The following is a 23768-nucleotide window of genomic DNA, read 5'->3' as shown; positions in this document are numbered from 1 at the left end:
TGGTTAAAAGATTTAACATGTCAAATCCAGAGGATTTAATTTCCAACCATAGGAAATTGCTCAAGAAATATATCCTATATTTTCATATTTATCAACCATATTTCCAATTAGATGACGGGCAAACAACACTCAAACAGCCTAGGCTGTGGCATCCAAGTCTTGACTGATTGGTATCAATGGGCCTAAAGTGTCCTAGAAAAAAAAAAACCCACGCCATTACACCACCTCCACCAGCCTGGCAGGTTCGGCCCATTGGTAAATGATGCTGGCGCCAATTTCTGACCCTACCATCTGCGAGCCTCAGCAGAAACCCAGATTCATCACCAGGCTTTGAGGTTAGACACGTTGTGCATGCTGATTGTGCTCTCCACAATTGTACAGAATAGTTATCTGGGTTCCCATAGCCTTAAGTTTAGCTGAAACCAGTCTGCCCATTCTCTCATCTCGCTGACCTCTCTCATCAGCAGGATTTGTGCTCACTGGATGTTCTTTCTTTATTGTACTTTTCTAAGGAGATCAGCAGTTCTGACACCAACAATCATACCAGGCATGATGTGAACATTACATGGCACGGGTGTTCCTAATAAAGTGCTTGGTAAGTGTGGTGTTCACCTTATTTGTATGCTGGTTTGTATTTTTGGCTCCCGGCCCACTGCAAAACACCACACTTTGGCCCCCCAAGACAAAACGTTTGGGCACCCCTGCAGCAGAGCTTCTGGTCTGGTCCATTCACTGGCCTGTGTTCCCTCTGAATAAAGCTGTAGGTTTGGGATAAAGCACGGCTGCATGCATTTCAAATGAAGTTCAAATCCCATTAATATGCCGTGAAGTGAGCAGACCTTCATTGGCATTCGGCTTGAGGTTGGCTGGCCCACTCCGCCCTTTTCGTGCGCTGCCTCTTTAAACCCACCCGTATTGGGGGCGTGTCCAGGGGAAGAAAGGGCCGAGCTGAGCTGAATGAGGTGCAGCACAAACACGAGCTCTGCGTTACACGCTCAACGACAGGAAGGATGCGGTTCTCGGCTTGTGGAGGAGTCTTCTATGTACATTGTCGAGCCTGAGGGAGATATACTTCACTGCTGTACGGGTGTATTTGCTAGCACTGCTACTAAATTCACGGAGAGACTCAAAAAGGTGTACGGACCTTTGTGGTGGTCACTGAATGGAGAACCGAGCCGCTGTGAAAGTCGTCACCTGAGGAGGAGGAGGGATACAAACAGCGGTAAACAGACTGGACTCGAGCCTGTTTACAGCAGTAAGTTCTTAAGCGCTCTTAGCTCAAATTTTGATGGAGCGAGAAATATTCTGTACTAATATAGTAGATTTATTTAAAACTATCACCTATTCATGTTTCAATGGATTATTAAATGTTGGTGTTCAACTTGAATTTCGTCAAATTTGTGAGCAGCCCTGAATTCGCTCCCAAAAAAAGTAGTTACAACCTTTTGTATCAGTCCGCTCCTCTGAGGAGCACAATGACCCTGCTCTACTTTCTTTATTCAGTCACTTGGCCTACTCATTTATTATGCCCATCACTACTTAGCTACATGGCCTCTGGTGTTCATCATTGTTCTCCATCCCTCGCTTTCTGCCCCCTTGCTGAGTCATTAGTATAGTTTTTCAGCCACATTACGTAGCTATATTTATTTTTTATGATTGCAAACCTCTTGTTCTGGTTTTGAATGGGCTTTATTCGGTATCCCCCTCCACACTGATACCCATCTCGCAGCTGCAGCCTGGTTATTGTAGCTAGCATGCTTGTTTTACAACATCCTATTTCCGTGTGATCTCGTAATCGGTGGTTTGTAGTTCAGGTCCTGTCATTTAGCTTGACTGCTTTTGTCTCCCTCACAGCTGATGTAGAACTTGAACATGTCAGGCGAGGAAAGGTTTAACAGTCTGCACGTTTCTTTGTCTGCAGGCTCTCAAAAGCATGGGCGCTGGTGGCAGGGCAGGCAGGCAGGCACAGCCCGTAATGACACAGCAGTAGCCTAATGGTGTTAATAGCAATGAACTGGTTAAATGAACATGGCTGTGCTCGAGGGTACACAGTTTTACCAAATGATTTGGCTAGCTAAATCCATGCTGGTTGATACAGCACACAGCTTGCTCAACAGTGGAGTTAATCTTTAATGGGGTGTTGCAATGTCATGGGTAAACTTTCACTGTGGGGGAGAGCGGCCCTGAAGCAGCTGGGACTTTATTACAGGCATCTAATAACCAGTGATGAATTACCATGCATATGATGGATGGGGTCACGGTTTTAGGATAGTCATTATTTCTGTTAATAGTTTAGATTAGCTTGATTTAAATATTTAAAGAAGAATATATGCAAGTTGACAATTCTATTAATGTGCCTATTAAAGCCTATTTTGATGATGATGCATTTTCAGGATGCTTTCTTTTAACTGATGCCTTGGTTTTATATGTTTGCTGGAGTATTCCTAGTTGATCTTTCTCCAGTATTTAGGGATTGTGTCCCTTTTAAATGATTTTTCTTATTAATTACTCATTAGAAATCTAATGATGAAATCAGATAATCATAACATTACTGCATTCCTAATGTTATCAAGTCTTAAAAGTTTTAAGATGGGAGTCCAAAAGTCCACTATGGCCATGTAGCTTGTTAGTTTAAAACATTTACTAGAATTTGGCTTTATAATTTTGCTGTTAAACTGGACATACATAAAAACATTAATTTAGGTATAAGCTTTGCCTTTTTATTTACATTTTTTGTTGTTTTTTTACAGTTTGTTCCATATTTCTTGTTCTATAAAAAGCTGTTTCGGAGCATGCAGCGCAATTTTCTGGTTAATAATCCAGCTTTCATCAGATGGTTTTGCAAACACTGCAACCCCAAATGTCACACTGGCACGAGTATGCTTTCAGCACACTCAATACACAGCAACAATTCCAGTGTTGTCAGAAGTCATAATAGAGATAGCAGAATCCCAGAAACCCTTAGCACGGACTGATCCCAAAACAAACAGGTACAGAGGTTACCCTGACATTTGCACTGAAATACCTCACTTAAAAGGCCTGTGTATTTTATTTTTGATATAAACAGGCCTTTGGAATTAAGTAGGCAGGTTTTGATCATGTGCCCTTAGGGTCAGTGTAGGCTATGTTAAAGTAGAGGTGGGCAATATGACCGATATCTTTTTGTTACTGTGCTGAACATTGTGCCTGTTCCGGATCGTGGGCATCTAAAGTGCTCCTTAAGCATTGGCCAAGACTCTGAGCAATGCTGCTTTGCCATCGGCGGCCAGAGTCAGAGAGGGCACAATTGGCCATAGCACAGTTGGCGGTGGCTGGCTTTGTGTGTATTGGAAGAGATGTGTTAAGTCCTAGTGTCGGGAGCATTGCTAGTGCTAGGGAGAGCTATGAAAGGGTGGGTTAGTAGGCAGCACCAAATTGGGAGAAGGGGGGGGGAATTGACTAACACATTTGTAGAAGAAAACATTGACCTTTCACCAGAAAGAGTGTAAGTGTGATTAGTCCTGTTTAATTGAATGGAGTGCAGCAAATTGTTGTAGGTCTGGGAATTGGATTGGATGGCAGGTTTCACAATCTGATGCTACGAGTGCATTTGGATTTTGGATTTATATAAACTTGCTTTAGTGGATATATTGTATTGGAAAAAGGAGTCTGTGCTGAAACACTCCTTCAGTGTGAAAGGGCAGGGCTAAGCTGCTGTAGGCTGATGACATGTAAACACACAATCGGACTGCAATTATGCTGTGTACATCAAAAGAATGGTCATTATAGCTGCTGTTATCACATACGTTATGTTGCTCTGCTTACAATATGAGGAAATTGTGGAAGTGTTTATTTTCTTCAGACTACATTTGTTAGTCAATTTGGACCTCTTCTTCGTTTCCCTTGATATGCAGTTCAGCATCTGCTTCTCATGTCTGGCCCATACCAATACTGGATATTGTACTAGTACCATCTCTAACTCTTGTAGACTCCATATCTGACCACATGACTTCAGCACTAGTGATTTTACTGCATACGTGCTGTGCTTTATCAAGCCTTTGAGCAAGCTTCCTGTCAAGAGTTCAGTCGATTATCCACGTATTGATTTGCCCTTTATCATAGACTTCACACTGGAGAGTGGCCCTATAAGAACTTGCCAAAAGGTCCATATTCTACAAAGCTGTCTCGAGGTCATAAATGTGATCAGCAGTCTCACCTCCACCCTTTTCCAATGTATTTCAAGCTCCCGGTGAGCTGATCGGTGGGTTGCGTTTGGCCAGATTAGTCTGGAAACCTTCCATTCCAGCCTTAGAGGTTAATGCATGCTATTATTCCTTGCTGGGCTCTCCTGGAGGCTCTGCCAACAGCCCCATTACTGTCCTCTGCTTCTTTAGCACACACACTCTTCTGGCCTTCTGCCAAAAGAGCTAGCAGTAAAGTCCTTTGCTTGTTCTTTAGCGAGTGAGAGCAAATTTACTAGACGAGAAGGGTACCATAACTTGTTCTAGACACACAGACATGCCTGCGATAGTGACAGTAAGATCACTTTCTAATAGTCCTATGAATAGGTTTAAACACTGATTGAAAATTACTATTGATTATAGTATTAATTAAGTGATCTATTGATTATTTTGATGAATAATCGTACGTGTCAATCAACTCGTCCTTTGGCTAAAAAGACCTATGACAAAGAATGAGACACAATAATTATCACTGGACTGTCTTTTTTTAAGATTGAGAACGCTAAGAGCAGCCAATGGCCTTCAACATGACTCTGAACTGGTGCTTCTTCTCCTTGATGCTTGGATGGTCATTTGCAAATGGTGTCCCAAACATTCAGTTCAAAGCATCAAACTTTTGCTACCTAAAGCATATTTTACTTGATGTTTTGGGTTTCTGGGGTTAGCAGGAGAGCTAATTACGTTTCATAGATTTAGGCAACATGGTGGAAGTAACTGCTAAATTCTTATCAAGTTAGTAATGTTACTAAAATCTTTAATACTACTAATAATACAAAATTATTCCAACAACTGAAATATTAGCCAAGGCGGCATCCCTTCGCATGGCTAGTGGACTCGCCCTACAAAATTCTAACTGCTCCATTGTGCCCGTCTGTATTTAGCAGCCGCTTTCTCTGGGCTCCGCGACACTGTGCTGAGAACACGAACGGGAGGAAGGAGGCGTGGCTAAAGAAAAGGCTTGGCTGAATATTAAAAAAGATCTTTGTTTTAGTTAAAGATGCTGGTGCTCTAGTGTGACTATCTAGTGGCAGAGAGGATCACATACAGAAGCTTTAATATGCTGCTGTAAAATCATCTAAAAAATCCACTGTAAAAAAATTCTACATCTGAATATATCTAAACTGAACTGTTTTAAGTATCTGAGCGCTCTCTTCACTGCGGCAGGCTACGAATAATCTAGAGGACAGCACAGCTGTAAAAAGAGAGATAAGATAAGATAAGATAAGATAATCCTTTATTAGTCCCGCAGTGGGGAAATTCTCAGTGTCACAGCAGAAAGGGATAGCAAGACACTCAGTTACAAAAATGTAGATGAATTTACACTATATACACAATATAAATAAGAACTAACAATAACAATATTATTTACAGCAAATGACTCTTAATTGCACATGTGGGGGGGGGGGTATTGCACATAGCACAGCGTCGGAACTGAATCATGCCTAAATAGTCAGAACCAGGACTATTAAAAATATGCCTGTATGAATGTATGAAAATATTGCCATATTATGTTTGCAGTACTATAGCAACTCTCAACAGTATTGATTTTCAATTAATATATTCCATTTTGTGGTGGGCTTAAACCTTGACCGCCAGATAGAAGCGGTGTACTTCATAGTCAGATCCCAGTTCTGCACAGTTTCCCTAAAATCAATTTTTTTTAGCAAATCTGCAAATTATTGAATCACAACCCCTGTATCTTGACACACATCATATCACCAGATTCTTGGGAGTACACAGCCCTAGGCTTTGTAATGTTTCAGTTCTGTGTGGATTGTAGTGTGAACTGTACTGAATGTAGTATGTAGTCATGAATCCCCTATTTTTGAACATGTCCACGGCCTCGACCTCAGCGGTTTTGTGTGGCTGCATGTGGGGAAATACTTGCATGGCTGTGACTGTTTTTCATCACAGGAAATTCCACTCGAGCAGTTTCTGCCGAGCAGAGAATGCATCCTTCAACTGCAGGAGAGACTTGAGTGTGGTAAATATGCTGCGATTACGCTCTCCAAGCACATGCAATAGGCCACTGCACTCTATGCAGCGTACAGCTATTTGATTTCGGATTCCAGTGTAAACAGGAACTGTGTGAGTCAGGCATGGCGCCTTCAAACTAACTGCATCTTAATCACTACATCACAAGGTCAGTTTGACGTGATACATTACGGGCACAGCTGCATTCTAACTGTGTGTTCAAGCCTGTCCAATCACCGCTAGTCTCTTTGATGCAGACCTTTGGCTAAACTACTTCAAACTTTATATAACCCCGCTACCCTGAGAGGGTAAGCAGCCAGACTTGTTGAATTCCGTAGGTGGGTAATATGTCAGCTGGTGAATGTCTGTGTGACGTTTTCTGACCTTTCTTTGTTTGGAGTTATTGTTTTAAGCTTAGGGCAGCTGAATAGCCCAAGGGAGAAAGTAGAGAATCAGTTCTGTGAAAAGCATGTTGATGTAAATTGTGATATTGTTATTGGGTAGTAAGTCTCTGACCACAATGTGTCTCTACGGTCAGTTTTCAAGCCTTCTGTCCATGCTTTGCTCTGACTGCCCTATTACAAGAACACCTTGGCTTTTCCATCACTTTGAAGCTGTGGCACAAAGGAGCCTAAAACTATCAGGCTGTCCCTGAAAGTGTGAACATGGTGCTGCAGCACCCTTGAGCACCACCTTTCATGGATCCCATAATTTGGACTATTCCAGGTGTTATGGTTTTTTTTTTTTTCAGCAAGAGCTGTGACCTTGTGGCTTTGTGTGGGTCAGCTGTAAAAACCATCAAACCTGGCAGAGGTCTGCTGTCAGTGTGAGGATGAACTGTAGTAGCTTATCAACACTATTGATTAATGTCAGTAATAAAATACAAACTTTGGAAGCAAATGGTATTATTGATTAGTTGATGTTTGAGGATCCAATTTATTTCACCATGCATGACTCTAAAATCAACACTCGTGTTCACGTGAGGACGTATCATGTGAAATAAGATTGCATTGATTGCAGTGTCGCAGTATTGCACATGGGAACAGACATGCATCATTAGAATGAATACAACAAAAGAGCTATTAACAACAAACAATAAATAAAAGTAAGCAGGGCCAATGTCGACATATGAAGTATGTACTAGAGCAGCATATGTATTATTGCACTACAGAGATATGAGGTACCAGGCCTGCACAGAGGAGCTGTTTTAGGACATTTCTAATGGCCAACTGTTTCTGTGCCTGGTACTGGTTTGACCCTAGTATTGAATTTCCTTCTTTGTTCTTCTAAGGAAAGTAATTTTTTTTAAAAGAGCTTATTTAAAGCCTTAATTTTCCAGGTAATTAATTTATTTGAAAATGATAATGCACCAACTAATCAATTAGGGATATAGTTGTTAGTTGCAGCTCCAGAGTTCACACCTGGAGTGAACTTGTAGAATGGTCTGAGGTCTGTACGGGTTCTGATCAGCAGGAATGCTGTGGAAAGTTTCTACCTCTACCACCAGAGCCCCAGTGACCTTTTAATCTAATCTGGTGTACACCTGAAACTCTGTTAGTACAGAAGCCACTGGGCAGATGCATAGACAATACATCACAATTTATTATGATTACTATCTATGGTAGTCAGTTGTACTCCACAGTTGCAGACCTTTTCATTTTATTTGTTAAAATTAAAAAAGTAAAGTGTGATATTTAGCTTTTCTAAAGTTTGAAAGCCCCAGCAAAGCAGAATTCTATATATATATTATGCTCTTCTATATATATATTATACACTAATTATGCTCTTTTTGTAATGAAACATGCAGTAGATCCGTGGTGTTGAAGTTTTGTCTAGATCATTACCTCAGAAAGCTTATTTAAAATGTATGTATATGAATAATGTACCATGAGCTAATAATAATAACAATAGGGTTTCATGTATCATCGTGCCATAATAAGTGTCAGTGGATGATAAGTTGTTATTAATGAGTGAGTGAGTCACTTTCCCTGACAAACCATGCTTGTTTTAATCATGGAGTTGTTTGTTTGTCCAGCTTGTGACCAGGAATACAGTAAGTGATGTGTTTATGGGAGTGTTTTGTTCAGGAAGGGCAATGGATAATAGATTTCCGCTGGGATGGGAGGACTGGGAGGGTTGGAGGTTGAGCTATTCCCTGCCCTTCCTGTCTGTACCCCCCTTTCTAAACCATAACATGCTGCCCATATGCTATATAGCCCCTGGTTTATCTCTATTGCTCTCGTTCTCTTTGCTTCTTTCTGTGCTCACTTATCACATCATCTTTTGCACAGCATCAATAACATTTGACCCACAATCCCCTCCGAGCTCAGTGAGCAAGATGCATACTCTAGAATGGATTATATTTCCTGTGTCTTTATCTCTCTAGATTTTTTCAGTGGCCCTGGGTGGAGGGCTGGGTGGTGTTGGTGATTTTGCTCCTCCTTCTGTTCCCTGCAGTGCTTCAAATTGGGCGGCAGCCTCGGTTTTACAACCTTGACCTGCTGTCTTAAAGTCAGTAGCCCATGGGGGCCTGCCCTTTTTGCTTAATCTCATGGTTGAATGTTGAATGTCCAGGCTTGGCCTATGTGCTTGAAGTGTAGAATATTTCAGGCTGAAAATGCCATCTAGAGACATGTTTAAAGCTGCGTTAAGCTGCTTAGCGCAGAGGTCCTAGACAGCTTCCTCTCTGCTTAGCTGCGCTTGTCCTACCTGTTCTGTTGTGCTGTCCTGTAAAGCTAACTGGTTTGCCCCATTGCCTCTTGCCACATTTAGTGTACAACTTTAGACAGATATTGTAAGAATTTAGGAATTATGACACAATGATGTTCTTCACCTGGTCATTGGGCATCATTGGGATGGCTTAAAGCCCCAAACCCCAGTGTGAGGCGTAATCCACCATCTCAGCGCACCATTGGTGAAAATGCTCATCATTTTGCCTGCAAACGCTAAGATGAGAAAATTGCCCTCCCCCTTACCTTTTTAGCTGATTGCTGGCTGTATGTCATTCTGCCTCTCTTGCTGTCCTGCCCTCATAATAGCTTTGCCTTTGTTTGCCTCAGGGCTGTTGTATGGCCAGTCTGCATGCTCTTCTGTTTTTCAGCCTCGCCAGTGTTTTTGACAGGCTCTCAATGGACCTCTTCGTAAACATACAGCTCTGGAAATATCTGGAAAATATTTTGGTTTGGAGCAGAATACAGTCTGGTGTGCTCGCATGATTGCACTGTTCTGGTCACAATGGACTGTGTGCATCAACAGAGGTCAATCGGTCATGTGAATGAGCCTAAAATATATTTATTTAAAATCTGTGATCTCTTTAGTGCAGATATTGGTTGATGATCATTATACTCAGGGCTGTTGGTTTGGCGTCTCAAACCAAATCTCTTTACTGTTATTTCATAAATACAAATTAAAGGTTGACTTGCATCCTAAATATTGTGATCTTGAGACTAGTTCTGGAAAGGTGCAGATTCAGCCAGCTCCACTCCCTCTGCCATTGATCTTTTTGTTTTTACCAAAAAGATCAAGGGCATCTTCTAAGCTGCAGACTTTCATGCATAGGATTGATAAAGTCACACTTTTCTCAAGGTATTTTTGAACCAAGGCCAGACGCATGGCTATGTGTGACTAACTGTTTCGCTGGCTTTTAAAGCCTATTGAAGAATCCAATTGACTGTTCCTCCTAAAAGCAGGTTTGCCCTATTTGACATGCAAATTTTTCACCGAATATGCTCTGCAGTCTGCCACTGCTTTCCACACCCTAATTCACCAGTGAGTGACCGACTGACTAGCTTGAAAGAAGAGCCATTCTGGGTACATGAATAAATATTTCTTCCTTTTATATCGAAGGTGTGAGACAAATCAACAGCGTAGTCCTTCCTGGGCCATTTAGGTGATTATGCTGGCCTTACAATGAGGGGGTGTCTGGCCAAGCTAACAAGCCCACGGTGCTTGGGGGTTGGGGTGGCGGGTGGGTCATATCAACTCCCTTATCTCTAATGAATGGCCTCAAAGTCCTGGGAGTTGATCTTTATCTTCTCAAGACCCTTAAAAGCTCCATAAACAGCTTAGGGTCTTAGTAAACAATGACTTGTCTAGCATTAACTGCAGTCAATATTCTTAATTCCATGCAATTGGTTAAAGGTTTGGTTTGGATGTAGGATGGAGTGTATTGTATGCTCTGCACAGACCCTGCTTCTGGCTCATAAGTAATTGCATTATGTTGAGAGAAACATTGGATTGCATTGGATTCCAAATTCACTTTGAGGTAAACATAAAGTGTGTCGTATGTTGTGGTGTGGTCAACGCCTAAGCCACAGTATCTCTCAGTTCACAGTTGAAAGTGTTCACGTATTGCTTTGTTCATTGTCTGTGATGGTCACAATTCTAAACTGAAAATAACATGACATCTCTCTGAAGCATTTTGAATCATGTTTGTAGATTTGATCCCATTAAGGCTTTTAGTGTCCCAGAATCATGGTCTGGACAATTCAGCAAGCATCATTTGTGGCTTTCCTTGAGCTGCCCTGAGGTCTCACAGCCTTCCGTCCAGGTCAGTGACTCTAATTGGCCTCAATGGAAAGCTTGGCTGGATTAGTCAAGACTGAGGCATTGATTTTAAGGTGTAAGTGGGCAATGGTCACTGAGGGAAATAGAGTTAGGCATGTTGTGAATTTCCCCACTGCGGGACTAATAAAGGATTATCTTATCTTATCTTATCTTATGTTTATAAGTAGCATGCATGCGTGTAGGTGTGTGCGGCCTCCGGTAAGTGTAATTGTTCCTAAGTGCTTCCACTCGTGACTGTAAGTGTGATCAAGTGGCTACAAGTGTATTGAATGGAAGTGTGAAATCTCACGCGTCTTGCACAGCTCTCCAGTAAAATGGTACATAAATTAAATTAAAGACCTCCTTCCTTTTTCAGTCTGCAAAGCAGGGACCCCCTGGTGGCTCAGGTGCCCTAGCCGACTGTTAATGGAGCCTATAGCAAGAAACCGCCACAACTGCAGCATATTGACTCCTGCACTCTGGGACAGCGATCTCTCTCCAGGCTTATCACAGAAAAATGTTATGTTTCAGAGCCAGATATCCACGGTCCGAGGAAGACAAGCAATTATTCTAGAAATGCTTATCGAGGTTGGAGCCATTCCCAGTTTGTGTATTTGCCTATTCAGTGTGTATTTGTAATGAGCCTGTTTGTGAATTTGACTCGCTAAGACCTTAAAACACACACGCACAGGGGTCAGAGGTCAGTATGTATAGGGCCATTCAGCCTGTGGGGATGGCGAGATTGATTGCTGGATTGGACGGGTGGATGAAGTTAGTGAGGGAGGTGTGTTTAGTCTATAAGGGGCCGAAGCAGAGGAAGACCAGCTGCTCCCCCTGCGCTGGGCTGCTGATGACATGGATGTTGCGAGAGGCTGTTTGGAAAGTCACTGGCCCCCTCCAGGGCTTTCTGTTTCCCACGCCACCTTCTCATGCTCCCCAACTCCCTTCATATTCACACACTGCTATAAATACATCTGCAGCCTCAAACATTTCTCTGGAATGCCGTCCAGAGCTAACTCTGGTTATCCCCTGTAGTGATATGTGTTAGGGGCGTAACAGTACACAGAAGTCACAGTTCGGTTCACACCACAGTTTGGACATCACGTTTTGGTATTGGGGAGGGTTCTAGGTTTCTTTAATTATTTTGAACAGAGTAGTGAAAGCTACAGTTTTTGACCTTGTGTTATACAGACCCCCTGAGATAGTTGGTCCAGTCTCTGGCAATAATAAGCAATAACATGTAAATCGTGAGATATGAGACATGCGCACACACATAGGTCCCCTCTACCTGCGTCAGACCAGCTGCCACCTACCAGTCCGACCAGCAGGCCCCCCTACCACCACCCATGCCAGACCAGCGGCACACTCTCCTACCACTGCTACCTGCCTAATGACCATGTTAAAACCTTATCGGATTATTATTATTACCACTATAAACTATCGTTACTCTCATTACTCTTACCATCACTGCCATGACTATATTAAGTTCTACTACATCATGATTATTATATTATGATTATGATCAGAGCAGTTCAACAGTATAGATGGTTTGGTAACTTTTATCAATAATTTATAAATATTTCTGACCAGAGGAAGATGGATCAACTTTGTGAGTCTTGGTTCCTCCTAAGGTTTCTTCCTCCAGCTCTGAGGGAGTTTTTCCTTGCCACTCAAGGAGCTTGGCATGTTGGTAAGTTGCTGACTGTTTACAGTTTAGCTCTTTAAACCCTGTATTTAGGGCCACATTTTATTACTATTAGAATGTATCATTTTCGTAGGCCCTGAAATTGAACCCTGTGGCATGCCACAAAATCTGGTACTCTAAACTGCTGTATAACGGTTTTCACTTTAGGAACAACTGAACTCATTAACTTGGGGTATAAGGTTTAGTGCATCACGCTATATGAGAATTGTCCAAGTTTGAGTTGCTGGAACACAACTGATTTTGCCTTCAAATTAGCGTTGGCCGATATGGTAAAAATGTAATATCATGATGTTTAAAAACAACTACACGATGCACAATATATATTGAGATATTTTGACATGCAGGCAAAATGCCTCGGTAGAGACAGATTTTTAAAACTGCTATGAATACTGTCCTATAGGTAATACAGTGTTATTATATTCACAATATGTATTAAGTCACAGTGTTTTAATATAATACAAGGCATATCACAAGCTCAGCATGTAGCAGTTTAATCCGAATATGGCATTTTGTCCATATTGTACAGCCCTACATATGTTAATAAACACTGGACTGGTATTTGAGAGCATATTGATATGTCACTGGTCTGTCTGTCTGTGTGTATGTGTGAGAGACTGTGAGTGAGAGTGAGTCTGAAGTGTTGGCTCCTGTGGAGGTGTCAGGGGAGCACTGGGAGGGAGGGGTGGAATTTAGGCTTTGCATCTTTCATGGGCTGCTTGTTTTTCTTCCAGCTTCTGCCACCCAGAAGCAACACCCCACACAAACGCTCTATTCTCTGTCTGTGGTGACATTTTAAATTGGCGCTTGTAGTTTTCATTACATTTCTTCACATTCAAACTCACACTTTTTTTAGTTAGTAGTTTGGCATATTTATTTTCCTCTTTTTGTTGTGTACTTATCAGCATTTTGCAGAGGTTTTCCCCCCTTTATTTTATGCAAAGTGCAGTTCAACTTTTTTTTAAAATACATTTTAGTGGTCAGGCGGAATCATAGAGTAGGTCTTGTTTGTGGGTGTTTTTGTGTGTGTGAATGTATATCTGTTATTACGGTTTCATCTCTGCGTTCACAAAGTGCTGTCATGGAAACAAGTGGGCCTATAAGTGTTCAAAAGACCCCAGGGCTCTAGCACTCATTGGCTGAACCGTAATGGCTCTCTGTAGCCTTGAGAGAGGATGCTAATGGCTGCATGGATTTGTCAGGCCCAGATGAATATTAGAAGACCTTGTATTAATGATGGACTATTATATAACCATTTTAGTAGGTGTGGTTGGAAATGTGTGCAAGGTAAATGAAAGCTATTCATCTGTAATGTCGGGGTACATTTTTACACCACTTAAGTAAGCGTGCCGCTCGAATTAGGCAGGTCTTAGTTGCTTGGCAATTGAAATGACTTGGTATATGCTGCATGCAGATAGCAAGAGCATCCTCTAGACATGAAGATGAGCCCTAGGCAGAAGTGCTGAGCGAGTAAGCATATCTTCTTTGGCCTAAAAAAAAAAGGGGGGAACGTTATGCTGACAGGAAACGTTTTTGTCTTTATGCTGCGGGGTGTTGCCACAGCAACGTGTGCAGGTAAGCCCATCTTCAGGAAGTGAATGCAGTGCAATGCTGGCAGAAGAAAGCACAAGCAGAAAGAGGTCAATGCCTGCCGGAGCACCAACAGATGATTTCACTCAGCTATTGTTCCTCCAGCAAACGGGGGACTGCTGAATATTTCATCAGGCTTGGGACAGGAGGAACCTGTTGTGACTGCTGAGTGCCCGGCCTGTCTCTCATTCTGAAAGGCTGAACTTAATGAGCTAGAATGAATGCCACAGAATAAAAGCGTTCTCTGTGGCGGTGAGCAGTTTCATCACAATTGGGAGGCATGAGTGTGCTGAAGTTTTACATTTGTGCAGTCTCATTAATGCTGTGTAAAAGCTTTCTCATTTCACTACGTAGACTAACATGACCTTCTGTCCTTCCTGGGACTGGACTGGCATATCTCAGTATGTTCTCTGTCGAGTTTGGATTTTGTGTGCCTCTCCTTGAGAGGTTACTGGGGAGGCGGTTAAGTCTATCAACATAAAATATGATGGTAATAGCTGTCTGTAACTGCCAGTGCGGATGTGGATGGATGGACCAACACTGAGCTATTTCATGGGCTGTTTATTCACACTGTGAAGGTTCTTGGAGAACATCACTCGCTGCTTATAAACGCATTCAGGGCAAGAGCGCCTCTTGCCATATTAAATATTATGTACTAAATAATGTAACATGCTAGTTATCAGTGCCTCATACATTTTTCAGAGATATGTAGATGCTCATCAGTATATTCTATGGCTTTTCAGCATTTGGTAGTATGCAAGAGCCAGGCTGACAATGACCAGGCCAGCTCCATGCTCCAACAGAACTCTGTGTTCAGTGCCCTTATCCTTATCTTATCTCAGTATTGACTAAAACCTCAGTCTGCTCAACCCCAAGAGACAGCGGGTGAACTCTGGCAAAGGTTTCATCCAGACTCCCCTGTCTGACCTGGTTGGGGTGGATGGGTGGGAAGGGTTGGCATTCTGAAACTTCTGTTGGTATTCAGGGCTGTCTTACAGATAAGACATTTGGAACTGCTCCATCATTGACTGAATCTCCATTCCACTCACACCGTATCGATCTCGCTCTGAGGGAGCCGAATGACACAGCAGTGCTGGAATTCAATAATTGATTTAGTTTTCTGTCTGCAGCACTGCCGAGATTCAAGATGCCACTTCCAATTTTGCTGAAAGACTTATTGTGATGTGTTTTGCTTCCACAGGTTCGTTGCAGCTGGTCCGAACTCCTAGGCTTGCAGCCATCCTCGAAGAAAAGTTTATGCAGATACAGTGTCATTAGACAGTACTCCTGACTCTTCTGGACTAGGCCCTTGTAGACTGCCAGTTTATCTTTCAGTGGAGTGTAAAGAATTCGGAAGGATGCCGATCTTAAAGCAACTAGTGCCGAGCACGTCGCAGACAAAGCGGCGCTCTCGCATGGACCTCACCACGGAGATGATCAGCGCTCCTCTAGGTGACTTTCGTCACACCATGCACGTGGGCCGCAGTGGAGATGCTTTCGGGGACACCTCCTTCCTCAGCAGCCACTCTGGAGAACCACCACAGGATACTACCTATCCCCGCTCGCCCAAGCCGGGCCTGCTGTCCAGAACCTTTAGGAGCAGCAAGCGCTCGCAGTCCGTGACCCGTGTGGACCAGCGGGAGAACATGCTGCTGCCTCCGAGTGGCTCACCTACATTTGTGAAGAACGCCATGTCTTTGCCTTTTCTGAATGATCAGGATGAAAACACTGGAAGCAGCAGGATGCTCAAGAGCCTGGCCTCCAGCCCCATAAGGCAGCAGCCATCCAATGGGGCAGCTGCCCATGGCCTGGACCTGGAGCTTCACGAGCGGTGCTTCGGAGAACTGACAGAGTTGCGCCCTTCACCAACATACAATGGAGGAGGAGGCGGGATGAAAAAAGCTGAGTCAGTGATGTCTTTCCATGTGGACCTGGGGCCCTCAATGCTAGGAGACATCCTAGGAGTCATGGAGAAGGAAGATGATGACCTGGGATTCGAAGAGGGCAAAAACAGCGAAGGACGGGCATCTCCACTTCTTGAACACCAAGGAGAGGAAGACGAGGAGCAGCAGAATGCAAAGGAAGAAACTGGGGACGAGGAAGTTCTGAATGAGGAGCAGGAAATGCATCTGGAAATGGAATGTGAAGCTCCTCACCGGGCACCCAGCTCCGTAGACCTGGAGATCCAGAGCGAGGCCACCAGCACCCCTGAGCTTCAACCCAAACACCTGCAGCAGCATGACAGCTGCTCCGTCTCCAGCTCTGGCTCTCATGCCCTAGAGGACAAACCAACCAGTCAGCCATACGGGGAAGACATAGACAGCACCAACTACAGCTACCACCCGGGGGAGGAAGGAGCCTTTTCTTCCTTCTTGGAGGACGAGGATGACGAGATCCGTGTATGAGACTCTGCAAGGCTTACAGCAGCTCTGTGAGAATGGAGAGACATGCTAAATCAATCTGATGGACATTGTATATATGAAATTGAAAGCCAGAACTTCTGCTTGGCCCTGCGAGGGAGATATGAGCAGGCCAGAACCAGACTGATGGCTCCGTTCTTCTGTCCAGCAGAGAGGTAATCAGGGTGACCGCCTTAGTTGGATAGCGCCACAATCTTCCACACTGGGCCCTCACCCAGCCTGGTCGCAGCAGCAGCCCCTACTGTTTGCATCAGGAAATGGCGATGGACACATGGGTGGCAATGAAGGGAGTCGCAAAGATCACAAGCATAGATGTCTTAATGCCTTGCTTGCACCACTTCCGTTCTCACCTTCTGTGTTATGAGTACTGGTGTGTAATGTTGGTGAAGTCATGTGGACAGTGAGTCGTGGACAGTGAGTTGTGGTTGGTTATGGGAATTGGTTCATTTTTCACTACACTAGCAGCATGCTCCTTTAAACTTTTAACCACGCAAGGAGCTGATAATGCTAGCATGCCTACAGGCCCCAGGCTGAGTCGTTTTGGTCTTACTCACTCCTCCTTTCTGTGTAGGACGGGACACTGGCAGCAATTTTGACATTGTAGTTCAGATGAAGGATTTTGGTTCTGTCATTTAAGGCTGTAGCTCTCAGTAGCATGGGGAAACTTCCCTGTGATAAAGATAAAGAAGGGGTTCAGTAGCAGATGTTTCATGTTCCATTTTTTTTTCCTTCTGCTGAACAGCCATAATTAAGTATTAGGAGTGGTGACAGGTGGTAGGCTTCCTATCAGAGATCTTTTTTCAGTTTGTACAGGGTTTTGTATACTGGCCTATGCAGCATCTTTATCTAACCACTTCCTTCCTGCCTTATCATGTGACTGGAACCAAACTCTGCAGCTGGCTAGTTACATTGCTGAAGTTACGCTGCGTCTCAGTTTTGAGTGGCGTGTTCCTGATTCTAGTCGGTCTCCGCCTGGTTCAGCTCGAGTGTTTGTTTTTCCTAGCCTAATCGCTGTTCTTGCACTAATTAAGCTATATTTGGTGTTGGTATACCAAGTAGTTAGTCAGCACCACTGAATGGCCTTCACAGAAGTTCAATTGGGTGTGGGACGCCTGTAAGCAACAGGGACACCAACATCTCCTGGGGTAGTCGGCGTCTGTGTGAACTGACTGATTACAGAAACCATCTGTTATTTGGAGTTCTTCTTGTGGACAGCCACGAATCAGAGAAACATAATTGTGAGTGAGGGCTTTCCTACCACCCACAGCACTGCTGCCATGCTTGCTTAACGCTGTAGCCTTGTCGTTTGGGTCTTTTGTACTCTGTAGGCTATAGTAGACTAATGGTTCTGAAGAAGTGGAGTTCCTAACCGTGCATTTAGCAGCAGGGATCCCTTCAGCCTTAAGTAGATATGACATAAGTGCCAAATTTAATTTACCACATGCTTCCAAGTAAAACTGGCAATTTGGATATCATTTAACATGGGATTTTACAGGGGGGTCTCCCTGGCTGAGTTGATTATTCAAATAAGGGGCTAAACCTCAGACTTAATTAACTGAAATGCTTAGCTATATTATATTCGCCTAAACCACAGTAGAGGGGACAAATACAGCAGTTCAAAGATATTTGCAGAGCCTTTTTTGCAGAAGTCTGGATGTTTTGAATTGAAGATTTATTGATGTCAGCAATGAAATGACAAGGTCTGTTATATTCTCGCCTGCTATTTTACATGTGTGTAATAACACAGCTTGCTAGCCTTTCTTACTTCTTTTTTTTATCTCCCTTCATGTGTATTTTTCTTGCGTGGCGACCCTAATTTTGAAAAAGCAATATAACAGCTATATTTTTCAATTAAAGCAATTTGACATCACCAAGCAGACCCATGTGTTCTCTTCTGACCAAGACTTTCACACTGTAGCTCTGTCTTTCTGAAATAGTGTGGTCTTCCACTGTCCACTTATGGACAAGGGTTTCACTTTTGAGGAGGCCAAAAGAGAAAAGGAGGGAGTATGCTTTGATGGGTGAAGAGGCTACATGCCTATAACTGACGTTAATGGTTTAGCTCCATATCCATACATTGATATAACCAGAAAAGGCTACCTGCAGTTTAAGGGGGAACATCTTTGCTTTTTCCAAATTCTGACATTAAGTTAAGAAGTCATTCAGTGAGGTTTGGTGTGAAATGCTAAATTTGAGAGTAACTTAATGCCAGGTGTAAACAGGCTCCAACATGCATTTCGTATCCGGATAGTATCTGGATCCACTTTACTTTTTTGTAGATTTGCTATTATTTTACCCTATTATTTCAACATAATGTTTGTGTAGGTCCACTAGTTTATTATGCATGGCAAATAAAATGTCACAACGCCTCTTTCCTATTCCCACTGTAGAGAAATCTGTGCTACAGTCTCGTTTCTACACAGTGCACCATTTCACAGCAAACCGCTGATGACCTGATGTTTACAACAACTGAATTATGCAAAATTGTCTAAAGTTTTGCTTCAGTGAAAATGTGTTTTGACAGCTTGGTTAACACAAATGTAGTCAATCAGCTGAGGCATATATGCTTCTGAAATCTGCCTCTTTTGCCTGCACCTTCAAAATTGCTGACTCTCCACTGACTGTAATAGTGAGAATAGTAACCCTATCGTTGCTACTGCTGCTAACTGCACTATGTAACCCTGGTGAAGCGAGCAGGACCGTGCAATGCTAGGCTGCACAAGGCTAATGTAGCTAACGAGGGATGGAAGAAATTTGTCTGCACACTGCATGCATAACTTGTCACACTCTTGCCTCAACCTACCACTCAGTAGAAAACCACATAAGCAAGTCTATGTAAGATCACTGACTTGTGGTTATATGCAAGTGAGTGATTTAGACAAGCAGTTTTTACAATGCCTCGATTTCTAGCCAGCTACGCTTCCCTCATAACTGCAGTGCTAAAAATAAAGATGCGATCTCTGAATGCTGAACGGGACTCAGCTTTTTACCTACAGTGTGTGTCAATTTAGACGTTTAGCTGAGCTAGGGTTTTGAGTGTGGTTGCATAGCTTGAAGGTGTTTGTGAGACTAGAGTAATGGGAGTATTCTGCTGGTTGGTGTATCAGCCTGTGTGTGGCGGTGGCCCTGACCGCAGACTCACCTCTCTTCACAGCTGCGCCTGGTTCCTCTGAGGAGCAGGGACATGACTGGGGGGAGGGGTGTGGAAGGGCCTGATGGGGAGCTCTTTGTCCTGGCTGAGCTACAGAGTGCAAATCCGTTGTGACGCTCCTTCATTAGGCCAGGGTTGGAACAGAGTGGCTAGCGATTGACCCAAGGGAGCTGGACATTTGTCAGCGGGCAGCAGTACACCTGCTGTTGATGAAGCAGTGAGTCCTGTAGGCCAGCGGTTCCCGATGCTGGTCCTGGAAAATCCCCAGTTTAGCATATTGAGGTGTTTTCCCAGCACTAACAAGCCTCAATCAGCGAACTATTAATTGAAGCAGGACCAGGTTAGAAAGTGCTGCTGACCGATGCATTCATTTAGTACAATGATATGATTGCCACCTCCATAAAGAAGCTATCAGTGTATGGGTTTGGGACTCTTGATGGGAATGGCTGTTCTAGTTTTCTGGTATTTTTCATGCACTGGTATTTATCTAATGTAAAAACTAGGAATACAGTTTCCTGAATTAACATTCCCATGATGCAAGTTTCTACTTCAGATGCAGGACCACGCACATAATGCCAAAAATCATTAACCTTCTCCCTATGACTGATCACCCCACCCCTCACATCCTGCCCCACCTATCTACTACATGCCAGAGTCGGCCAGGGGCTCCTTATTGCATATTCATGAGAATGCAACCGCACCCCCCCTACCTGTGTATTTTAATTGCTCTCATTGTCTCTCTCTTGATGCTCTGTTGCACTGCTTCCCTCTACAGATGTAATTCATCCCAAGCTCTCATAGGTGAGTGTGGTAAAGGCCTTTATTCCCCATTCTGTTCTAAAAGTGAGTGTATATTGATCTGAGGCTTTGGCATAAGTAGAGTAGCGGCACCGAGTGTTCCATTTAAAGTGTGTGTGTGTTTGTTTCTTCTTTTTTTTTTTTTTTTTAATTAATTTATTTTTTTGGTGCAGTCAGCATAGTCTCGAATGGCTGTTGTCTTCTGCCACCTAGTGGCCATTACCCATATTCGCCACCTAAAATTGTGAATAGCAAATGTTTTCATGATGGCAATGAAACTCATATTCCATTGGTGTATTCTTACACAACGTTTGATAATTCCATTTACATTCTTTCCCATGTTTTACTTTCAAAAAAAAAAAAAAAAAAAATCAACACTCATCCTGGCACAGACTGCACGTCTGGTCTGTGTATATCTTAACATTTACTTAAGTTGTTGTAGTTAGGGGCGAGACTGACCTTAGAAGCATCCCTGTTTAGTTTCACTGTATGATTACTCACAACTACTGTTTGCATAACTGTGAATATTGATGATAAGACTGTACACTATGCAGAATATTATTATGGGACAGTGTGGGAGGTATGTTATGATCATTATTAATTTTATATGGGAATTATGAAGCAAACTTTAGGGAATGTCAGAAAATATCAACACATTCGAGCCCTTCGTTTGGTGGGGAGGGATGTGCTGACTGATGGGTGGTTCTGATCCTTGCACAAAGATGGAATTTCAAAATTGCGAGTACACTGATAAGAATTTGGCAAAATGTTATAATTTGTAGGGTTACAAAGTCTGGATTTTGTAAGGAAGGAACATGCCTGAAGTCTCTTCTTCTTCTCCTTCTTCTCCTCCTCCTCCTCCTCCTCCTCACAATTGAATGTCCTGTAAATTCCATGTACAGTGGAGGTTTTTACAACCCACTACTCCCTATCTTTGCTCCACTTATCAGAGGGTGTCTGGCATTCCAGATCGAAGCTGGAAAAAGCCACCTTAATCCAGACCTAAAGTTCCCTTCCTTTTACAGTCTTCTCCCAAATTAGCATCTGCTGATGGCATGATCAGCACTTGCAAAAAAATGGATGTGGAAACTGATTGATGAGGGCTTCTCAAGTCCTGGGTTATCGACCGCAGGGTCGTGGGTTCGATAGTCAGGTCTGCTGCGCTGCCAACGTTAGGCGCTTGAGCAAGCCCCCTAACCTCTCTGCTACAGGAGCACCATAGCATGGCTGACCTAGTGCTCCGACCCCAGCTTTTAGGCTGGTATATATGAAGTGTGTTATGGTATGTAAACATTTTCACAATATCCATTCCCTCCCCTTGCTGTCCATGCATGGCAACAACAGCCTCTTTTTAGACCCACGCATTCATGTAGCTTTTGACATATAGGAGCATTTTTTTTTGGCTGCCTTTGACATATAGGAGGACTTCAGGATAAGAGGACTTCCAAGTGCAGTAGCGAAGGCTAATTCCACAGGCATTTTCCACCCCTGCTGTCATTGACCAGAAGGGGGCCTCAGTTGTTAACATATGGAAAAGCTCTCTTGGCAGGTCTGCTGCTTTTCCTCCTGAATTCCATGGCGGGAACTGCTGCAGAGCCTCCAGCAAGCAGTGAGCATGAGGGAATCTGGAACACATTAAACAACCTGCTAGGCTGGAGCTTTTGGAGAGGCGGAGAGTAAAAGAAAGGGGGGGTGTAAAGCTGGGACAGAATGCAGGATTGTTCATCAGCTTCTTCTCCCCCTTACTTTTCCTCCTCTCTCTCTCTCTCTCTCTGTCTCTCGCTCACACACGTGTACACACACATTCACAACCCAACCCTCTCTGGATTTCAGTATGACCCCTCCCACACTGCCCCCCTCTCTCTCTCAGCAGGGCACATACAGAACTTTTCCTATTGTCCCCCCAACACCCCCCCCCCCCCCCCCCCCCCCCCAACTTGTTTATCCTGGACTTGAGTTGCTGTCTTCTCAGAGATGGCCAATAAGTGGTCAGGCTCGATCTGAAGATGGACATTAACCAGGCGGCCCGTCCCCTCTCAGTATCTCTGCGTGGTCCCATCAACAGAATAATGCACACATTCACAGATCCGGACCCATCGCAGTAAAGGAGGCCCTCTGGAATGAAAGCGGGGACGAAAGAGGAAGTAGTGGATGGTCACGTTTTTTCCCCATCCCCCATCAGAACCGGTTTACAATAACAATGGAATCCGATCATCGTAACTCCAGGGATGGAGGCGTGTTTAGTCTACTAGCACTGCACTTCGGCGTAAATTAAAAGGAACGAAATGGAAGTGGGACTCGCCGCTCTTTTCTTTGCCTGGTTGGCCCCACCACACCAGCGCACACAGCTGATGCCCAGAGATCAGATGGAATTAACCATGAATCTTTAAAGAGGCTTTGCACTGACGTGTTCTGGGTAGCCAGACGTTCTTTTAGCGTGTAACTCCAAGGAATTCTTTCTGGCGCCTTTAATTTAGCATTCATGGGTGGATGTTTGGACAATGTCAACAGGCGCTGCTGTCCTAACTATAGGCACAAATCTTGTGCTGGTTGTTCCTACATCTGCAAATCTCGGCTTAAGCAAATGGAGGTTGAATTTTACAGTTTTTTGGAAAGTACAACAACAAAAAAAAATTACAATAAAATCCAAATGGAAAGAAGCAGACTGCTCCTGCTCCTGCAGACTGTGCCTGGAACCTTCTTCACAGTAGCACTGCTTTTTCCATTGAGCCTTTTCCACAGAGCAGATCAGCAAAGCAACCAGCCATTCTTCTAGGAGTGCAGGAGGAGGCCTCTAGCTAGTCGTGTGAGTGAACTGCACTGATAATATAAACACTCCACAGTTAGGTTCTCACCTCTGCCCTCAGTGTTAGCAGTTCTCTATTTATGAAGCTATACATCTATGAAGATGCCACGAAAGATTCTTAGAAGAACATATGGTTCCTAAAGACCCTTTCCCTGAATGCTACAATAAAACGATGCAATTTTAAGTGTAAAGAACATATTTATAGTATGTACATAATAGTGGAAATAACCACCCTTGGCTTGGATGATACTAGTGGTAGACAGCATGGCATGGACTGCACTAGGTGATGGAAGGTGTTCATTATAGAAGTGAACCGGCCCACTGTGGCACGTGGATGGCTCTGTACCACTTGCCAGAGTCGTCGTTCCCCTCTGGCATCAATGGCCCATGGGGCACCACGGTTATGTCATTGGGAGGCACCTTCACTACAGCGGCCCTAGAATTTGCACAAAGTTACCGGTTTCGGAGATGCGACCACCTTTTCGCTCACTCTCATAGTCATATCAGAATGTTATGAACACCCCCTGGTTTGAAATAAACATCACTAACTGTTTACTGCACA

General features: G+C 43.6%; 1 protein-coding gene across 1 annotated transcript; it reads left to right on the top strand.

Moving 5' to 3' along the window:
- The first annotated feature begins 939 nt into the window (after nt 1-939).
- Nucleotides 940-18321, top strand: cdc42ep4a (CDC42 effector protein (Rho GTPase binding) 4a). Its single transcript, XM_072693373.1, has 2 exons — nt 940-1255; nt 15233-18321. Exon 2 carries the CDS (start codon nt 15390-15392, stop codon nt 16434-16436), a length of 1047 nt encoding a protein of 348 aa, XP_072549474.1. The 5' UTR covers nt 940-1255; nt 15233-15389; the 3' UTR covers nt 16437-18321.
- The last annotated feature ends 5447 nt before the right edge of the window (nt 18322-23768 follow it).

The sequence above is a fragment of the Salminus brasiliensis genome, chromosome 12 (genome assembly GCF_030463535.1).
Source record: "Salminus brasiliensis chromosome 12, fSalBra1.hap2, whole genome shotgun sequence".
In the NCBI taxonomy this organism is placed as follows: domain Eukaryota; kingdom Metazoa; phylum Chordata; class Actinopteri; order Characiformes; family Bryconidae; genus Salminus; species Salminus brasiliensis.
Note: the sequence above shows the minus strand (reverse complement) of the source record. Positions and strands in the feature narration are given on the sequence as shown.